At 37.4% G+C, this 16,406-nt stretch overlaps 1 protein-coding gene across 6 annotated transcripts; it reads left to right on the top strand.

Moving 5' to 3' along the window:
* The first annotated feature begins 871 nt into the window (after nucleotides 1-871).
* On the top strand, nucleotides 872-12,424 carry ifi44g (interferon induced protein 44g). Of its 6 annotated transcripts, XM_036140990.1 has the most exons (10): nucleotides 872-979; nucleotides 1,090-1,157; nucleotides 1,258-1,348; nucleotides 7,248-7,474; nucleotides 8,030-8,090; nucleotides 8,175-8,373; nucleotides 9,152-9,304; nucleotides 9,515-9,686; nucleotides 10,656-10,756; nucleotides 12,005-12,424. In XM_036140990.1, the coding sequence occupies exons 3-10, from the start codon at nucleotides 1,326-1,328 to the stop codon at nucleotides 12,194-12,196; spliced, it is 1,128 nt and encodes a 375-aa protein (XP_035996883.1). In that variant the 5' UTR covers nucleotides 872-979; nucleotides 1,090-1,157; nucleotides 1,258-1,325; the 3' UTR covers nucleotides 12,197-12,424. The 6 variants fall into 6 exon arrangements, with proteins under 6 accessions (XP_035996883.1, XP_035996882.1, XP_035996881.1 ...); XM_036140989.1 differs by having other exon boundaries at nucleotides 1,090-1,348; XM_036140988.1 differs by having other exon boundaries at nucleotides 898-1,348.
* The last annotated feature ends 3,982 nt before the right edge of the window (nucleotides 12,425-16,406 follow it).

The raw sequence follows: 16,406 nt of genomic DNA, 5'->3' as shown, positions 1-16,406 counted from the left end.
TCTCGTTTGCTCAGTTTGGCAGATCAGTTTTTATTATTCATCTGAAAAACAAAGAACGCAAAGAGGGATCAGCACTTTCTCGTCGTTGCACAAAACTCTGGATTCAAGTAGCTTTACATATCAGGCAGGCCGTTTCACTTTCTGTGTTTAATGTTCTCTTAAAATACAGTTTGAGATATTAGCTTCTGAAGATTTTATTGTTTGTTTTTGTGGAGCTGCATTTTATTTTACACTTTGCTAGCTTTAACTTTTTATTCTGTTTCGAATTACTAGTTTTTAGATTGTATAAATAATGTTGAGTTGAGAATATTAAGTTTTGAAAAAGGGGGAAATATGGTTGTTTTGCAAGCAGAAGTTCTTTAAAAAAACAGCTCAACGACATTACAGTCTTTTTTCCCCTGACTAACAAGAAAACATTGTAGTTGATTATAAAAGGCACAATGTGAGTTATCAGATTCACATCCAGGCAATCAATCTGTGTCGTTAAACAAAATAGCATGAAACACAGCTACTAAATCTCCTATTGGCTTTATTGGGACATTTTGCTACCGGTAGAAATACATTAAATGTTCACATTTTGAAGGCTGGCCGCTGATAAAAAGCCCCTGGCTCCGAGGGAAGGGAGGAGAGAGGATCAGTAAGAGCGTTAAGGCTGGTTTTTGAATGAAGGCTTTATCTCTTGCCTCTTGCGTACCCACTCAGTACTGGACCGTACCGGCTTACTGTCACCACTGGTTAAAACCAAAAATCACTAGTAACTCTGATCGCTCTTGCTGCTCTGTTAACACGAACTGTAGCAGGAATAATTACTGATGGCCACAAGCTGTGAAAGAAGCTGAAACAGCTCTGCAGAAGGCGGGGTTTAGACTGAGCTCTGGGTGGACAGAGCTGTGAACGAATCATCCGCAGCACAGATGACCCATTGTTATTTTTATGCGTATGAAATGTCGTGTGTGTGCGTGCGAAGTCAGTGAAATGGGTGTGTCACTGCTTGAGAGTTGGGAGCTCTGATTATAATATTTTACGCTGTTCTGCTGTTATTTATTTTTCAAAGGTTCTGTTGGTCTTTACTCATTGGTTGCTTGGCAGGAACAAGGCCGAAGAGAAGACCGCTGTCCGGGGATCGAACCTGCGACAGACGCGCTAAAGGACTACAGGTTCGTCGTATTAGGAGCGTCTCCGCGTTACACCCCTACTACCTGGATCCGTGAAAGTTTCGGTTTCACTTACGTTTCCCCGGAAACGTTCGCCTTACAGAAGTAAAACAAAGTCCCGTATATCCTCGCAACTGCCGCGCTCCTTCACGTCCACTTGCAGAGGTCATCATGGAGAAGAAAGCTGAAGACAGGTAGGCAGATTTTCTGTTCCACGAAGAGGCTGGTAATGTTTTGAGTTACTTGCTGCACTTTTACCACCTATTTAGCCATCCTCTGTTTAAACACGCTGATTGCGAAACTGCAGAAAACAAATCAAACTTCTAAATCTACTAGAATATCGTCAAAAAGCTTATTATTTAAGCGATCCATTTAAAAAAAAAGTGAAACTGATAATTAATTAATTAATTTAATTAATTAATTGTAGTGAGATGTGCTGATTTTGGTGATTATGGCTTATAAGTCAAATAAAACCCAAAAGCTGTTTTACTGGGGCGGATATAAGAATAAAAAATGCTACAATGCTACGTAAGACCATTAAAATGTTTGTAATTCAGACACATGGTCACAATCAAACATAGTCACAAGAAAGACGGTTGGCTAATTGTCCACAAGACTGCGTGTCAGTAACGCCCTGCAAAAGCAGGGCAAGTAAGAACTGTCATAGAAAGTTGGTTGTTCTTAGAACACGGCACCCAACGATATTAATGAAACATTTAGTGGAAGGGAAAAGTGTGAAAGTGTTTGCATGAAAAAAAATTGTATTGTTTCAATATTTATCCTGAACAAAAACAATACATTTTCCCACCTGGCGGTTGAGAATTCTGCGCTATTTCCTCGTTTGGCTACTGTCATGGCTACTGTTTTTAAAACAATAACAATGACAATAATGTTGTTCTATGCAAGATTTATTGAATATAAACAAAATTGAAACATCTGGTCTAATGAACACTAAAAAGTAGTGCCTGTATGAATGATTTAATGTTACATAAAGAATATAAAACTGATAAAAACAGTAAGATGTATAAGATTTTACAGAATGTTGCAGCGAGTAGCACTTTCCGATTCGTAATTCCGACTTTAGGGGCCGTTCCAGTTGAAACCATAGATTCAGAGGTCGATAATTTTGACTATAAAGGACAAATGGAATGCAGCATTAAATGGTAAGTTTGGTGGGAGGGGTTAGCAGAGAGCTTAAAAAAAACATTTTTGGACAGCAGGAGGAAGTTTTCATTATGCTAAAGTGAACGTCAGACACATTATGTCACAGTCAGACACAATCACAAGGAAGACTGTTTACTGTATAAGTTGTCCACCAGACAGTCATTAACGCAAACTACTGCAAAAGGAGGGTAAGCCAGAACTGTCATTTGTAAATAAGCTGCTTGTTCACAGAACACTGTATCCAAATATATTAACGGAAAATTGAGTGGAAGTAAAAAAGTGGTGGTGGAAAAAGGTGCATAATACGACAGAATTTATAAATACAATGTTTGGTTTAGGTTTCTATCCGTTGATCCTAAGACCTACACGAATAACTAAAGATAGTTCGTCATTGATTGATAACATTTTTATAAATAAGTTCAATGTGAAAACAAAAAGTGGATTGTTAGTCACTGACATAACTGATCATTTGCCTGTGTTCACTATGCTTGATATTAGTAATCAGTTCAATTTAAACATGACAAAGCAAAGTATTAATTTAGTTAGAGTAAAATCACCTGAAGCTGTGGAAGAAATGAAAGTAGAATTTTTAAATTATAACTGGCAAAATGTCTATGTTGATGATGTTAATGAGTCATATAATATGTTTTTGGAAATATTTATGAAAATTTACAATCATTATTGTCCCCTTAAAGAATATAAACAAACATCCAAAAATAGATTGACTCCCTGGATGACAAAGAGTTTGGAGAAGGCATGTAAAAAGAAAAACAAGTTATATAAGGATTTCATTAAGTGCCCTACTCATGAAAAAGAAGGAAAATATAAAGTATATAAAAATAAGTTAACATCAGTGCTGAGAAAGCAAAAGCAGGATTATTATGATAGGTTGCTGCAAAAATACTGCAATGACATTAAGGGTACATGGAATACAATTAATAGTATTATTAAAAACAATAAATATAGAGATTTTTCAATAAGTATTAAACACAACAATACAATAGTGGAAAAAAAGGAGGACATTGTTGAAGTCTTTAATAAGTACTTTGTTAATATCGGACCTAATTTAGTAAACAAATTGCCAAAGGGTAGAGATGAAAAACATAATTATAAATTCAATAATATTAATACAATGTTCCTGGGAGAAGTGAGTGAAAGTGAGGTAATAGATGTAGTTAAAAAAATTAAAAATAAGAAATCCAAAGATTGTAATGATATTGACATGGCTGTTGTGAAAGAGGTAATTTATAGTATTATTAAACCTCTCACCTACATTTGTAATAGATCATTTTTAACTGGAACCTTTCCTGATAAAATGAAGATAGCAAAGGTTTTTCCAGTTTATAAAAGTGGAGACAAGCAAATATTATCAAATTACAGGCCAATATCATTGCTACCACAATTTTCAAAAATTCTGGAAAAATTATTTATGAAAAGACTGGATTCCTTTCTCATTAAAAATAATATATTGAACGAACACCAGTACGGCTTTAGGTACAACTGCTCCACAACTTTAGCTGTGATGGAGTTTGTGGAGCACATTGCAGCAGCAGTTGATCAGAAGCTTAATACCGTAGGTGTGTTTATTGACCTATGTAAGGCTTTTGACACTATTGACCACGCAAGACTATTGGGTAAATGTGAACTGTATGGCTTACGGGGAGTTGCATATCAGTGGTTAAAGAGTTACTTAGCTAATAGATTACAATATGTACAAATTAACAACACTAAGTCACAGACAGACATGGTAAAATGTGGTCTTCCTCAAGGCTCAGTCCTAGGACCTAAATTATTTATACTTTATTTAAATGATATTTTTGCAGTATCCAGTCTGTTAAAGTTTGTAATGTTTGCAGATGATACAAATTTCTTTTTTTCTGGAAAAAATATGGATGAAATAATAAAAACTGTAGAAAAAGGGTTAGCTGAGTTGAAAACATGGTTTGATTACAATAAGCTATTGTTAAATGAAGGAAAAACTAAATTCATGGTTTTCTCTGGTAATCGGAATTATAATAATGTAAAGTTATGCATAAATGGAGTAGAAATCGAAAGAGTTTATGAGACAAAATTTTTAGGGATTATCATAGATAATAAACTTAGTTGGAAGCCTCACATAGGATATATTAGAAATAAAGTTGCAAAAACTATTGGAATACTGTTTAAAATAAAAGATTTAATAAATGTTAAAGGCTTGCATGTTATATATTCCTCTTTGGTTATGCCTTATTTATCTTATTGCTCAGAAATCTGGGGAAATGCAAGTAAAACAACTATTGATATATTAGTTAAGTTGCAAAAAAAAGCTATAAGGGTTATAAATAAGGTGGGATACCGTGAACCAACTGATAAACTCTTTATTCAAAGTAAAATATTAAAATTTAAAGATATTGTCAATACAAAAATTCTGGAAATAATGTATAAAGCATTGAATAAAAGTCTTCCTTCTGGTATTCAGAAATTATTTAAGTTAAGAGAAAATAAATATAATTTGCGAGGTTTGTTTATATTTGAATGTGCAAAAGAGAAAAGTCAGATAAAGTCTAGATGTGTTTCAGTTATTGGTGTGAAACTGTGGAATGAATTGAATGATGAATTTAAGTTATGTCCTTTCTTGGTGAACTTTAAAAGAGCTTTAAAATGTAAAATGATAAAATCTTACGCTGTTATGTAGATTTATATATGTACTACGTACTTGAATTTGAATTTGAAGAAATCCTGGTAGGTTGTAAGGTAAAAAAATAGGGTAGGCAAGAATAAGCTTTGCTTCGGCCTATTCCTTTTTTGGTAAACTGTGGGTTTGTCTATTGTTTTTTTGCTGTTACTTGTGTTTAATGTGGACAATTTACCAAAATAAATAAAGTGATTGATAAAGTGATTGATTGCATAATGTAATATGTATTAGTGTGGAATTAAATTGACAGAAAAGTATATATCTATATATTTCAAGTAGTTGTCAAAATATGTTATTGTATAATGAATGTGTAGTGAGATAAACATTTTAAAGGGATGATATTCAATGGTATTCTAATTTAAATGCTTCCTTAAAATTGTAAAGAAAAAATAAATTGTGCCTCTGATAGCAGGAAAACTCTACCGTTTTGGGATTTTACAGTTTTCTTTTTATTAAATAAAATAATATTTTAGCAAAATGTAATTGTTATAGTATATTTAATTGGTTTTTGGTATATCTAGTAAAAACTGACCTGCCAGGAATCTGAAATCCTGGCAATTTGTAATTGGTAATTAGGACAAGGAGGATGAAGACAACAAATAAAGACTGGAGTATACACATTTTGTGTGTTTTAATAAGTGTTTTTGTGAGAGTGCTACTTTTTATTTACTTGGAAAATAGAGATTACATGGAACATTGTTTTTCTCTGATTTTTCTAGTATAGTCTCAAAAATGGAGATAGTATTGTTACTGGTTAACTTTCTAATTAGAGTATTTCTATCCTTTTAATTGCTGAGATTTTATAGTTTTTTAGATTTAAAGATGTTCACAAAAGCTGCTCTTCAGCAAACATGCCATACAACAGTTTGCAAGACAAATTTAGTCAATGAAGCAAAGGCAGTGCTGATTGTCGGAGGCGTTTTACTTAAGAGGGAAATTAACAGGGAAAGCAGAAGGAAGTGAAAGCGCCCTGATGCTAGCTATACTCTAAGGCTGCGGCTAGAAAACAGCTTAGCTCTACAACCTTGGTGACGTATCTTAAAGCCTGATGTTTAAAGAGCTCAGTAAGACTCAGATTCAAACATTTTCGACATAATCACCACATCAAACATATAAACTAACATGATCTCTTTAAATTTCAGCAACTTGCTGCCAGCCCCATTATGGGTTATAGCTTAGGGATGCCAACTAATTTTGTTTGGTCTCCAATTGCAATTCCAGATGGATGTAAATTTGTGTTTGATGCATATGAGCACTATTTATTATTAGTGTGAAATCTGCTTTTAAGTCATTTATCAAACTTAGGTAAAAGCAGCAAGCATGTTCAAAAATAGAGTGAACCAAATCCAGTTTTATTGCTGAGAATAGACGAACAGAATTTGAAAACTGCAGTTTCTGTTAATAAGGCAAACATTTAAAAACCCTTTTAATTGTTTTGATCTACAACGATTTACTCATCCCTTTCCTATAAATAAAATCTGTATTTTATTAAAAAATATTTCATGCTTAGTCCATAGTTGAACAAATACAAAAAATTAATGTATTTATTTATTTATTTATTTATTTATTTTTTCACTACATTTTGTTAGCCCATGAGTACTTTTCACTTGACAATTTAGGCCCATGTGACTAAAAGGCTGGACATCGCTGTCAGAGTTGATTTCATCAAGTATGAAAAGACCAAAAATAAAAAGGCACAAAATGACATGGGTGTGAAATCAATATACTGTGAAATTGTTATTAATCATATTTTCTCTGGTCTCCTTTGTTGTGTTTTTTTTAGAAATCATTGAAAATGGTCCTGAGTGCAGAGTACTTAAAACTAATTTTGTGCTCCGGGGTTGTAGCTTTTTAAGGCGGGTATAATTTCATTAGGTTCAGCATTTAAACTTGATTTTACAGATTCTATATAGAAATAAATGGAAGACGATAAAATCTGGACATTCAATGGTTAGTCATCTTGCAATCTGAAGATTGTGGGTTTGATTTGAGCTTCCCCTGTCACATGTCGATGTGTCCCTTGGGATTAATGTGTGGACGTATGTGTGTGATTGGTAGTGTAAATCTCTGAGTGGTCATTAAGACCAGAAAAGCTATATCTCAGTTCCATCCATTTAAGTAGATGCCTTTTGTTTCGCTTTTTTGCAGCCTGAATAAACCACAGACATGTCTTTGCAAGTTCTAGCTCCTTTTTAAATAACACATTTCTCAATGGAGACATTGATGCATTTGTTGTTTCTTTATTGTTTGGTCAGTTTGGCCTTTAGGTTTGGATGTCCCACCACCACTACTACTGCAGGTCTTACTAGCTTGTTTGCAGCTCCAGTGACTTCAGCTGCACCCAGCTCCAGCGTCTTTGGAGCTGCATTAGCTGCTGCGCCTCCGGCTTTTGGTTTGAGCTCATTCAACAGCAGTATTACAAGCCAATCACAAAATGACGGCACAAAAGAGAAAAAAAAGGGAAAACCTATAGAAATCCCAGGTAAGCTACTCGCAGTCGAGCTATACTTTTGAAAATCATGTCTAACACTAACTGCAATTGTATGTGTTTAAAAACAGTCACTGCTTTCCTTTCATGGCTTTTTTTTTTTAAAGACACATTTCATCCAAAATGAAAGTATTTCTTTCATAATATCTTAACTGTGTGGCTTTTGGATTGTTCTGCTATTTAAAACCCACCCTTTAAAATTCAAAGTGTGAGGTGATGGGAAACATCAAGATCATGATGTTTCACCTTTAACTTGAATTTGTCCAAACCAAATTATATAATCATTAATTAAAAAGTACATTAAAAAAAGATTGCAATAATTTGACAGTGTAATTTGCATCAAATACTATTAAAAACATGCACATATTAACTTGTGAAATTTAGTAAACTTTTACAACTTTCTGAAAATAAAGATATTATTATTTGGACATTTATTTAAAAGCCTAGAAAAACTTATTAAACCACAAAGGCAAATGTTTTTTTTCAGGGTAACTTAACTAATTTAGGGCAGCTATGAATAAGGTGATCATTATTCTTTAATTGTTAAAGTTTTTACAGGACTTCAAACAAAGTTGGAAACTCCATGGAGAAATGTGCAGTGGACTGAGGAGTGAGTACATTTTTGCTTCGTCTTTCAGAAGATAAATATTGTCCTTTTCTCCTTAATCTAATCCTTAAAGTCCTTAACTTCTAGGCAAAAGAAAAACTTGATGAAGGCGGTGAGCTCCTACAGACTGAGCTGCAAGGATGTGCCTCATGCCCGCGTTCTTCTCCTCGGACCGATTCGTTCTGGAAAGTCCAGCTTCATCAGTTCGGTCCAGTCTGTGTTCAGTGGAAGAGTCACTAACCGTGCCATGGTGGGCTTCTCCTTCAATACTTCATTCACTAAAAAGGTACAAGTGGACCAGCAGCAACAGACACATCCACTGAAGGTCAACAGACTCCCAAAGACGGTGTGGCTTCTGTGCATTTTGGGACTGAAAAGCACCACCACATAATTTTTTGTTTAAAAGAGTCAAAAAATGTGTAGCTGTGCAAAGCTTCTATACTTACCGCAGGACTGGCAGCTGTAGCTGCAGCCATCAGGGGTTTTACAAAGTGTGGCCTGGAGTGGCTAAATACGAAGGCACTCCACACCACCTCAGATCTGCTTCTTAATCATACACTACTCTGTGTTGTTCCATGACACAAAATACCCTGAACACTTGCAAAGTTGAGTGATAAAATGCAAAAAAGTTCAAAAAACGATACTTTCATTATTCTGATTTCCATTTCCGACGTCACTGGATCTTTGGGCAAACTTCCCATTGGAAAGTATCACATTCATGTTGGAAAAGTCATTTTTAACAAAGTGACCAGTTTTCTATTTCTCCAACCTTCCACTCCCTGCTGTCCGATCTGCTACATTATCACTCTATATATTAGTAGTGCATATTAAGATTCATGAAGGCCTACATGTAAAGGCTCCTATTTCACCAAAAAGGCCTCTTTGAAATTACTCGTCTGCTTTGACAAATGTTAGTAATGCAGATTACATCTTCATGTTTGTGCAATCTAGATTTTCTTGTGCTAAAACACAATAAAAAATGGCTTATAGAGAAAATAATATTTTTTTCTCCTGTCTTCTTGGAGGATTAGCTTTACATCTGACTAATTTTACCATTTTGTCAGCTTCAGTCCTTCAACATTCATTCCCTGAAAGGGGAAGACAATACTGGGCTGGTGCTGTGTGACATGATGGGCTTCGGGGACGGAGAGATAACTGGGCTGACTCTACACGACATCCTGTCAGTGATTAAAGGCCAGGTTCCTGAAGGCCACAAGGTAAGATGATTACATTTTGACCTTTTTTTTCTTTCATGAAAAAGATGTTACTCTCATGAAGTTGAAGAAAAAACTGTAGCCAAGTACTGACGCAGAGGCCTGCCAATCAAATTTACGCTCAGTTCCTCCAGCACTTCACTCTTACATTCCTGTGCAGCCACAACCTTCTAATTTTGTTCAAAATTTGATCTCACCACATTTTATTCTCAGTTCAGTGCAGATCAACCGGTCGGCCCAGAAACTGAGGGCTATGTGAAGACGCCCAGCCTTGGTGACAAAATCCACTGCGTAGCCTTTGTGCTGGACGCCTCGAAAATAGCATCCTACAGCAAAGGCTTCAGCTCTACGTTTAAGCAGCTCAGAGAGCACATCAGCCAGCTCGGTGAGCAAATGCAAATGGACCTGTTCACACAGAGAGAAGCGTCTATGAACAGCCCATCTAATGTAATTTGAATGTAGTTATTTTTTCTTATTTATTTTGGTGTACTAGCAATTTACTGTAATACTTATGTTTGTCCACCAGATGACAGTGGTGTGTTTTTTTTTGTTTTTGTTTTTTTTTAGTCAAAGCATCCAGCAAAATTTCATACTTCACTGTTTTTTTGCAAAGCTTCCTTACAACTAAATTGCTCGTGTTTATGTGTAATATATATTTTACTAGTAAAGTGAGGACTTTGATGTATAGTGAGGAGATGTTTTTTGGTTCTCACGTTTTTTGGCTAGAGGTTAGGTTTAGAGCTATGGTGTCCATTAGGTTTACCTGTAATAGTTAGGTTTAGGGTCAGAGTTAGGCCATATAAGGGTTGAAAATAAAAGGAAGTCAAGGTAAGATCCTAAGTAAGTATTTTAAACAAGGATGTGTGTGTTTTAGAAAAAAAAACATTTAGGTGGATTTTATTTTTTTTAAATGTGGTTGATGGCTGTTATTTTCACATTTGTTTTGGGGATAATGTAGCAATATAAACGCACTTATCAAAAGTATATTTCATATGAAAATTTCAGGCTGAAGTGGTTTTAAAAGATTGACACATTTAATATGGAAATCTATAAATATATCTACTGTATTTTTTTACAGCAAATAATATTAAGAGGTTGACATTCCGTCATTAAAAGTTGACGAAGCAAAAACAAACGTGATTCATCAACAGCTTACTGCTTAGGCCCTTTTCAGAACCTGATGACGACAATAAAATACACTTAAAATGCATTTAATGTAAACATGAAGATGAAAAAAAATATGAATATACATTTTTGGAAGTTCTTTTTTAGGAGCATGAATAGTTTTTTTGTTATCCTTGAGGCCATTTTGAAGGACATCTATAGGTTGACGGTTTTCTTTCTTTTGTTTCAGGTGTTCACCAGGTGGCTCTGCTGACCCACGTTGACAAAATTTGTCAAGAAACGGCCAACGATGTGAGCCAGGTTTACAGAAGCCCGAGCGTTCGGGACACGGTGGGTGGAAATGTGCAAGTCAGGATTTTATGCTGTCTTTTAAAAAAGAACAAGGAAGTATGGATAGATGTGCCACAAGATGTGGTCTCCCGCCTCCTTTTCAATGTTTTCATCAAACACGCTCAGGTGATAGGTGTCCGGAGGCCTACACTGAATGTGAAGGAGGCCAATGGAGCGAGTGAGTTACATGCTATCCCTATGTAAAGATGTGATCAGGATGAATTAATAGTTGGCGATGCAAACAATTCGTTTCCAGCGACAGGAATGACGCGAATTGGGCAATAGGGAGAAGTGAAACTGAATGGGCACGGTGGACATGTGACTAGAGCGCAGCAAAATCTTGCTTGAGTTCAACAATCTGAACATTTATGTGAATTTGCATCACATTAACCAATCAAAGACTTGGTCTGGTCGTGACATAGGGTTAAAGAGGCAGAGGAGACAGTTTTTTTTCCATTCAAAATGGAAGATAACTGAATTAATATATTTCTACTGAGCACTGATTGATTTACTGACTGAAGACAGTTCTTCAGCGGCGATAGGGCGCCTGTAGTTTGTGTCCTGGAGGGTGATCCGTCCCCCGATGCGGGACAGCAGGTCCTCATACAGGGTCCTGGACTGACTGATGAACCGCTGGAAGCGACCGTCATCGAGACGACTGGAGAAGCTCATGGTACTTGCCGAGCCAGGTGCATCTCTTGAGGATCTGGTGGACCCAGGGACGCCGACGTCGTTCTTTGGTTTTCTACATTACATATGCCACCATGACACGCTTGGTAAAATAAAAGTCCTCCATGATCCATCCATCCATCTTCTGATCCGCTTAATCCCTCATGGGGTCACAGGGGTTGCTGGTGCCTATCTCCAGCGTTCACTGGGCGAGAGGCGGGGTACACCCTGAACAGGTGGGCAGTCTGTCACAGGGCAACACGGAGATAAACAGGACAAACAACCATTCACGCACACACTCACACCTAAGGACAATTTAGAGAAGCCCATTAACCTAAAGGTCATGTTTTTGGACTGTGGGAGGAAGCCGGAGTGCCCGGAGAAAACCCACGCTTGCACAGGGAGAACATGCAAACTCCATGCAGAAAGCCCCAGGGTTGGATTTGAACCACGGCAACAGTGCTACCCACTGCTCCACTGTGCAGCCCTAATAAAACAAGTTTGATTTCCGGCTTCTTTTGTGCTAACCTATGTTTGGACACATGTTTGGACTTAAATGCCAGAGTTGTGTGTTTGCAGATGAACAGCGCTGGAGCCCTCCTGGGCATGTCCACCTCCTACATCGTCCCAGTGAAGAACTACTCTTCAGAGCTTGACCTGGATGTGAATGCAGACGTGCTGCTGCTCAGCGCTGTTGACCACATCTTGCATTATGTCGACCTGTTTTTCCAGGACTACATGCCACGACAAACGAGGCAGAAGTTTCTCTGATTCCTGAGCTTTTGGAACACCTTCTTAAAAATAAAAATTTTCATTAAGTGTTAACATTAATGACAATCGTAATCATTATGAAAGTTGTAATAATTTGGCTTTTTGATAAATAAAGCATGTTTCATTAATAAATAACTCATATTAATGAAAAGTAATTGTTTTGAAAGTGGTAATATATTTTTTTTTGATAAATCACGCACTCTTCGTTAATAAACAACTCAAACAAAACAACTGTCACTAGTCCTATTGATCTGTAAGCTACCACCATGCACAATAGTTATAATGGCAGAAACAATAATTCAGCTGCCAGAAAACTTACTGTGTTTAGCAATAGATTGAGCCGTTTTTACCATAATGCTTAAACCATGAGCTCATTGGTCAAATATTCACAAAATGTACCACGCCATTGCAGTTTGTATGAATTGCTAGCAAATTTTAAAGGCAAGGCAAATTTATTTATATAGCACAATTCAGTACAGAGACAATGCAAAGTGCTTTACATGATTAAAATATAGGAAAATAAAACAGAATAAAAGCAAGTAGGAATAAAATGTAAAACAAAAAAGAAAATTAAAAACAGTAAAACAGTTTAACTAGAACAGTCAAAGGCAATCCTAAACAAATGTATTTTTAATCTTGGTTTAAAAGAACTCAGGCTTTCCGCATTTTTATAGTTTTCTGGAAGTTTGTTCCAGATAAGTGGAGCATAGGAACTAAATGCCGCTTCTCCGTGTTTAGTTCTGGTTCTGGTTCTGCAGAGTAGGCTGGAATCAGAAGACCTTAGTGGTCTGGAGGGTTGATCACTGAGCTATATAATACACTGGAGTGCTAATCACCGTCTGTTTGAACGAGTCGCTTTGAAGCCACCAGCTGCCATATTGGTACTCCCTATTTCCCCCCAGTAACTAGGGAATATGTGCACTACAGCATCGAATAACGAGGATTTTCTCATTTTCAGGGGGGGCTTAAGACTTTTTAAATGTCAAATGCCATATACTTTTATGTTATGTTCTAAAACTATCAAGTACTGAGAAAGTCATGTGCTGAAATATTTTGCATTTTATTAATTTAAATATATATGTTTAACATTTATAAATATATAAATAACAATGTACAAAAACATATATTTGCATATGTGTATACATATATATACATATATAAATATACACATACTTATATATACATATATATATATTTAATATGAATAACATGTAAAATATTTCAACACCTAATTTCCTAGTAGTTGATAGTGTTAGTACATCCACTGACTGTAGAATTACCTGTGAAACGTTTTCACACAGCCAGAAAACTGCTTGTTGTTGCAACCAAATCCTATGGGATTCTGTGAGTGTAGGGAGTAGCAAGATGGCGGCCAGTGACTTCAGTTTTTCGGCAAAATCAGCACTCCAGTGTATTATATAGCTCAGTGGGGTTGATACACTGATAACAAGTCTGTGATGTATTTAGGTGCTAAGCCATTCAGGGATTTATGGACTAACAGAAGTATTTTAAAGTCTATTCTCTGAGATACAGGGAGCCAGTGTAAGGACTTCAGAACTGGGGATATGTGCTCTACTTTCTTGGTCTTAGTGAGAACGCAGTCTGGTTTTAGTAGGGAAATGGCAACATTTAAAGTATTTAATATTAATACATTTTATTTAAAACTGCCTTTCTGAGCACTCCATACTGTACAGAGCAAACAGCATAGTAATAAGGATAAAACAATGTCTTAAACGAGTTAAAACTGTACTGAATTCCTTTTTATGGTCATTTTCTTAATCTGTTACTGCCTAGCCTTCGTACAGCCTATCTTTATATAATTTAACAGTTGTAATAAAATGTTTTTTAACCAAGCAGAAGCCAAACTAAGTACGGATTGTTAGATATTAAGTGCACAAAAAGCAATAGAATGAGGCAGCATTGTACTTAACTCTGACCACTAGATGATGGCAGCAGAGAGACAAACCATGACAAAGTACAGAATATGTCAGAAATTCCAGATCATTTCATCGTTCAATCAAGGAAATATTTTTTTAAAGGAGTCAACATTTATGGCACATTTTTAACTGAAAAGAATCAGCTACAAATTGGGGTAATTTACCAACATTTTGAAAAAAATAGAACTAAAACTCTTTAAAGTCCAGCTGAATACATGTCATGGTAAAAGGGAGTCCTGAGTCATCTGGGTTCTTTAACATCTTAAGTATGATCCAATGCACTTTACTCTTCCATAGGGGGCTACATCTGCAATAAACCTTTCCGTAGCTCTGACTGTGTCACTTTTAGCTTTTAAAAAATAGACAAATATTGCACTTGAAAAATCATCAGGAAATGCAAGTGTATATCTAAATCCTCTTTTTGCAGCAGGCTCAACAGAGTCTGTTAGGTATTGTCCTGTGAATATCAATCAATCAATCAATCAAATTTTATTGTCAATTACAATTTGCATTGCAATCGAAAAATCAGTTCCAGTACAACCGTCCATCACATAACAATTGACCGAGGCCTTGCGTTGCCAAGGAACGCAGCCAGTCAGCCGCTGCTAAATAGCGCAGCCGTCAAGGCCACATTCCTCTAAACAGCCCCGAACCCCGCCTACACGGAGTTCATGAGGCGCTGCCCTTATCAGCCTAAGAGTTGATATTACGACATTCAGCGCTAATTTAAAAAGGCTTCAGCTTGATTTTGGTCATAACGAGCAGACCGGAAAGTAATAAACATCGTTATCCAGTCAATGTCTAAAACCCTTGTGGAAATAACGTTTGTTATAACTGTAAAAACACATTGGAATGGCGTGGTTTTGAAGAAGCTAGTGGGAACTATCCGCTCGTGTTTTGAACACTGTGAAAATGCATTAAAATAAACCCTTCTAAAGAAACCATTAGACCTCCGTGTTTATTTTTCTGCCAAACCTGTCAGTGCCTATGTGTCAGTTTGGTTCACTTTGGGCATCCAGTTGGAAGCAGTTGAAGCAGGGTGAAGGCTAGCATGCGGCTACGAGCTAGCCGAAATGTGGCTGTCGTAGCAGGCAGCTCCGGGGTCCTTCATGCGAGTCTCCGGCCTGAAAAGGGGGTCGCAGCATGGGGAAAGCAGGGCCTCTATCCGGCTTCCCTGGGGTAGCTGCTCTCGTGAGTCTTTGAGCCGGTTGCAGCAGGCGATTTCAGACCAGCTTTTCCTCTCAGCTTGGTCTGGCCACAGGCATGGTGACCGTTCCACACCGTCTTGAGTCAGCTTTCCTGCAACAGCTGAGAAAAAAAAAAATCACAAGGCTGGTTTCGGCATAGACGGATTCTTTACTCCAGCGTCTGGTTTACGCAGAAGATAGACTGCAGACTTAGCATCGATCCAGCCGGCAGTTCTCCGAACCCAGTCGGATGAGAGTTTTCCCCCCATGCTGCGTAGCAGCGGGAAATGAGGACGTTTGTCTTTGGACAGCAAGCCTTTATAGCAACGGAAACCTGCTGAGGGGGGCAGTTCCTTGGTGCCTGTAAAAGTATCAAACTTCTTTGCTTACAACTTAGTCTGATTTTTCCTCATGGCTTGATGGCACAACAGTTCTTATTTTTAAAGTTCCCATACCTACAATAAGAAGGTCCTGGGTTGGACCTGAGGTTATTCTCCATGGAGTTTGCATGTTCTCCATGTGTTCTCCTGAGTTCTCTCCAGACACAATTAACCTAACAGTCCAAAAATGGCCTTCTTATTTGAGTGTCCCAATGATCCTAGGAGCTATGGTGTCAGGGGCTTTAAGCCCCTAGTAGGGTCACCCAAGGCAGACAGGTCCTAGAACTGTTCGGAGAGGCCATTGAGAAACACTTCTGTATGGCTTCGAAACGATTCTGGTCCACTATCCAGCGTCTCAGGAGGGGGAAGCAGTGCAGTACCAACACTGTTTATAGTGGGGGTGGTGTGCCGCTGACCTCGACTCGGGACGTTGTGCGTTGGTGGACGGAATACTTCGAAGACCTCCTTAATCACACCAACACGTTCTTCCATTGTGGAAGCAGAGCCTGAGGACTCTGGGTCGGGTTCTCCCATCTCTGGTGCTGAGGTTGCCGAGGTTGTTAAAAAGCTCCTCGCTGGCAAGGCTCCGGGGGTGGATGAGATTCGCCCCAAGTACCTTAAGGCTCTGGATGTCGTGGGGCTGTGTTGGTTAACGTGGCTCTGCAGCATTGCGTGGACATTGGGGGCAGTTCCCCTGGATTGGCAG

This window comes from Fundulus heteroclitus, chromosome 9, assembly GCF_011125445.2.
Source record: "Fundulus heteroclitus isolate FHET01 chromosome 9, MU-UCD_Fhet_4.1, whole genome shotgun sequence".
Taxonomy (NCBI): Eukaryota; Metazoa; Chordata; class Actinopteri; order Cyprinodontiformes; family Fundulidae; genus Fundulus; species Fundulus heteroclitus.
Note: the sequence above shows the minus strand (reverse complement) of the source record. Positions and strands in the feature narration are given on the sequence as shown.

What these genes read in the sequence shown, in the direction of transcription:
- ifi44g (XM_036140985.1), top strand. Translation starts at nt 2,124, where the DNA reads ATGAATGATTTAATGTTACATAAAGAATATAAAACTGATAAAAACAGT. An exon ending in AGGTTCCTGAAGGCCACAAG is followed by an intron (nt 9,305 to 9,514) that starts GTAAGATGATTA and finishes TTTTATTCTCAG; the next exon opens with TTCAGTGCAGATCAACCGGT. An exon ending in GCCCGAGCGTTCGGGACACG is followed by an intron (nt 10,757 to 12,004) that starts GTGGGTGGAAAT and finishes GTGTGTTTGCAG; the next exon opens with ATGAACAGCGCTGGAGCCCT.